A 4407-nucleotide genomic window follows, 5' to 3' on the forward strand; every position below is an offset into this window, starting at 1 on the left:
CTCTAGGCGGCAGGGGGAAGCCCGGGAGATTCGGCGGCCTCCAGAAGAGAAGTGGGACTCCAGCGGGGGCCGGGATCTCCCTCTGGCACGTAGCCTCCGAGCCCCCGCGGCCTGGGCTGCAGCTGTCTCTCCCGCAAGCTGAGGTGCGTTGAGGCAAGCGCGTCCCACGGGGAGAGGCTGCTGGAGGAAGCCGAGCTCGGAGCTCCCTGGCTGGCCGCCGGGCGGTCGCTGTCGCGTGTGGCCCGGGCAGGTGGAGCCCAGGATGTAGAGGCGGCGGCGGGGCAGGGCAGTGAAGTCCCCGGATCCCAAGCCCGCCGTGCTCGGCATTGAGCGGTGTCTAGTCCGGAGCGGCGGGATCGGCGGGGAGTGCTGTGGCGGGGCGGCAATGCCCAGGCCGGGGAAGAGTTCGTACAGCGACCAGAAGCCTCCCTACTCTTATATCTCCCTGACGGCCATGGCCATCCAGCACTCGGCCGAGAAGATGCTGCCCCTGAGCGACATCTACAAGTTCATTATGGAGCGGTTCCCTTACTACCGGGAGCACACCCAGCGTTGGCAGAACTCCCTCCGCCACAACCTCTCCTTCAATGACTGTTTCATCAAGATCCCTCGGCGACCCGATCAACCGGGCAAAGGCAGCTTCTGGGCGTTGCACCCCGACTGCGGGGACATGTTTGAGAACGGCAGCTTCCTCCGCCGCCGCAAGCGCTTCAAGGTGCTGCGCCCCGAGCATCACCTGCCCGGCGGCGGCGGCGGCGGGGCGGGCGGCGGCGGTCCCGGCAAGCCCCCGGCGCCCACCCCTCACATGGTGCACTACTTCCATCCGCACCCGCCGCCGCCGCCTCCCCCGGGCAAGGTGCCGGGGCTGGCGGGCTCTGACGCGGCTGTGGCTGCGGCCGCGGCCGCCGCCGCGGTGGGAAGGCTGCCGCAGTTCTCGCCCTACGGGAGCAGCCAGCCCTCGGGCTTCAAGCACCCCTTCGCCATCGAAAACATCATCGGCAGAGATTACAAGGGTGTGCTGCAGGCCGGCGGGCTGCCGTTGGCCTCGGTGATGCACCACCTGGGCTACCCGGTGCCCAGCCAGCTCAGCAGCGTGGTGAGCTCTGTGTGGCCGCACGTGGGGGTGATGGACTCCGTGACCGGTGTACCCGTGTCCCCCGACTACGGGCCCTTCGGCATGCCCGTGAAAGCGCTCTGCCACCCGCCGGCACAGACCATGCCAGCCGTCCCGGTGCCCATCAAGCCGGCGCCGGCGTTGCCCGCTGCCTCGGCCATCCCGGCTCTGACGGTCGCCGCCTCGCAGATCTGCCCCTCCGCTTCCCCGGCTGCTGCATCACTGCTGGAACAGACCGTGAGCAACAACCCCGAGGGCAAGAGCTCCCTCCACTCAGTCCTGGTGCACTCCTAAAGAGCAGGGGCTCGGGGGGAGAGAAGCCCCCAGGCTCCCGGGGGAGAGGACGGGGGGATCCAGGGCATGCGTGCGGAAACCCGATCGATCTCATGACTATACCTCTGCTGGTGTCTGTGTTTATATCTTGTACTATCAGATTATTTGTGAGCCAGGTCGCAGGTAAGACCTTTTATCGTCGTTAAATGTCATTAGTGGTGGAGAGGCGATGTGAAAAATCACAGCCGGGGCCGAAGGGGCTGGCTCGAAGGAAAGGGCCGAGGGCGAAGTTCTCCCCGCCAGCCTGAGGCACGGGGCGACCATGCAGCCTGGGCTCACCGCCGAGCCCCTACCCCGGGGCAGTCACCCCGGAGGCCCCACGAAACCCGAGCTTCGAGAGGAGAATTGCTGCAGTTGGCCGGCGAATAGGGAGAGCAGAAGGATAAAACCCTTGCTGAAGTCTGCTTCTCCCTCTTCCACGCGAGACAGGAAACCTCTGGTCCACCGTCCTGTAGATCTTGCCACGGAAGAGGTGGGCTAAGTGGTTACCTTAGACCGTGGCCAGCTCCGGGGCCCCGCGACGTGTAATACTTGTTGCTTAAAGAGTAATCGTTAAATATTTCGATTAAGTAATGGGAATTTCAGTGATAACGGCACTGAGGGCGAAGGGTTCCTTTGAGTAACGATCACCCGGGCTTCCCCTTCACACTTTTATAATCCATCCTATTATACCTTAGAAGGGACGGAAGCGTCACCTGGCCTCTCAAACTGTGTGTGAGTGTCCGAATTCCCTAATTTCTCATTAAAATAAGAACAGCCCGGCGATTCGTAGATTGTGCTTTTCACATCACCTTTCACCGCTCACAGACACCACTATTTTGTACGTGTTGCTTGGCGTTTCTTCCACGTGAATGTGAACACAAAAACCTGCGGGGGAAGGGGGGAGGGCGAGGAGTGGAAGAGGTGAGGGAAAGTGGGGGAAGACGACAGGAAAATGGTTTAAAAGTTATTTAAAAGCACTTTACTGAAAACAACCTTCCGATAGACGAGAAGTATGTGCAGAGGGATCAGAAGTCAGAAATCAGAAGTCAGCGAGCGAGGTGCTGGGCTGATGATTCCCGGCTGATTGCTGCCGTACCGTCTGCCCTGCTGTACACAAATGCTCATTAAAGCAAATCCATCCATGTGCTTCTGCTGGTGCTGCTATTTAAAGTACTCCCCTTTCACATTGGTTAAGAAACGTGTGCTTATAGCGTAAGTTTTCGCTCCCTCCCCCCAAACTGACAAAAGTATCCAAAAGTTTTCTCGGCTTCAAGACAAGGGGAAGAAAGGGAAAGAAATATCTTACAAGTAAATTGACTGCTATGGGAGCACTGAGGTCTCTGCCCGCAGCTCACGGGCAAAGAGCCTGCGTTCGAGTGTGAGAAGAGGGCTCCGGCTCGGAACCCGATCCCGCTGAAGGCAGTTGTAGTTTTTCCAGTTTCAATTTGAGCTGGATCGCACCTGGTTCCTTGGTTTCATTCTCTCATGCCGGAGAACCAGCAGTGGCCCGAGACCCCAGGTCTCAGTCCCCGCCCCTGGGAAAGGATATCCTGTGACAGGCTGACCCTTCTTGGTGCCAGAGAAATTTGCTAGGAAAAGCAAACCCTTCTGGCCTCGAGCGTTGTCTGTCCAAAATTGTCCCTAAACACACCCGTGGGGTCTGTTCGACCATTTGAAATACCCCTAGAACTGTTGAATTTCCATCTGTTCCCTCTGTTCTAGGTGTGTTTGCACTTTAATTTCAAAAATTATAGAATTCCTACCGCCTAAAAATTACTACTAATAATGTTATGATGATGAGACACATATCGGTATCACCGTTTGTGAATTGGTTTGGAAGGGGAATTGCCTCTAAAGTATTGCAACCAGATAAACTGAGCCAAAAGAAATTATTAAAAACCAAACAAATAAACAAAAAAGACAAAGAAAAAAGAAAAAGTGCTTCACGTTTTCTTTAGTCTGCTGTTTTTCATTTTAAGCAGAGACTCAATTCGATATTCCCATTTCTAAAACCAAGTTGCTTATAAAAAAAAACAGTCTGCCAAATAAATAATGAATAGCACTAGTTGTATATTAGTTTTATATGTATTTAAATATATTCCACTGATCTTGATGTAACTGCTGTGTAGGACTCCAAAGCACATCTTAAGGAACCTTACAAGTTTTCCCCTTACATCAGACAAAGGAGTTAGCGAGATGGAGAATTTGGAACAGGAGAAGAGGTAACCCTCCTGGGAATTATTCAAACTATTCCGGTCAGTTTTAAGATTTTGAATGACCTTCTAGATTTCATAGCGGGAAGAGTTTTATTTGGTGTGAGGAGGCCTATCTGGGTGCTGCGGCGAGGTGTAAGCAGGAGGCTCCGGCCGCCTTTCGCACCCGGGCAGTTGGAGCAGGTGACGGTAACAGAGGCAGGGCGCTCGGAGCGGGGCTATCGCGACAGGAGGAAGTCTGTGATAGGAGGCGAGACGGGCCTGAGGGCCCGGCCCTCGCCCATTTACCGGAGGGACACGCCGGTACGGCGGGGTACACGGGGATTTTTGGGGTACCCAGAGAATTGCGGGGTGCCCAGCAATCTGCACACACGGGCGCTGTATACTGCAGGTTTTCCCCACCACAGGGGCTTTGGGGAGAGGGGAGTTTATGCCATGGGTCTCTCGCCCAGGCGGCTTAGCGTGACTCCCAGTGCAGTGGCCTACACTTTGTATGAACTAAAGATGGTGATATTTTCTGTAGCTTGTAGAGTGAAAATTTTAGGGGGTTACAACCTGCTAATTTCAGGTTTTCAGAGGAGGAGGGAAAAATAACTATTCAAGTAATATTTTCCAATTTATTTATGCATCTATTTTTCCTTATTCTTAAGTACTTCGTCTCTAAACATAGCCTTTGCAGAGTTACACAAATTTGCACCAACAACCAATAATCCCAATACTTAAACTCAATTCCAATGCTGCTTAAAACCAGATGATAATACAAAA

The 4407-nt window shown here is 54.8% G+C and overlaps 1 protein-coding gene across 1 annotated transcript; it reads left to right on the plus strand.

Moving 5' to 3' along the window:
- Window positions 1–385: 385 nt before the first annotated feature.
- On the plus strand, window positions 386–1408 carry FOXB2 (forkhead box B2). The gene is given in 3 exon segments (XM_015652457.1): window positions 386–761; window positions 764–840; window positions 932–1408. Coding segments are annotated over 3 exon segments (930 nt in total).
- The last annotated feature ends 2999 nt before the right edge of the window (window positions 1409–4407 follow it).

Source organism: Parus major, chromosome Z (assembly GCF_001522545.3).
Source record: "Parus major isolate Abel chromosome Z, Parus_major1.1, whole genome shotgun sequence".
Taxonomy (NCBI): domain Eukaryota; kingdom Metazoa; phylum Chordata; class Aves; order Passeriformes; family Paridae; genus Parus; species Parus major.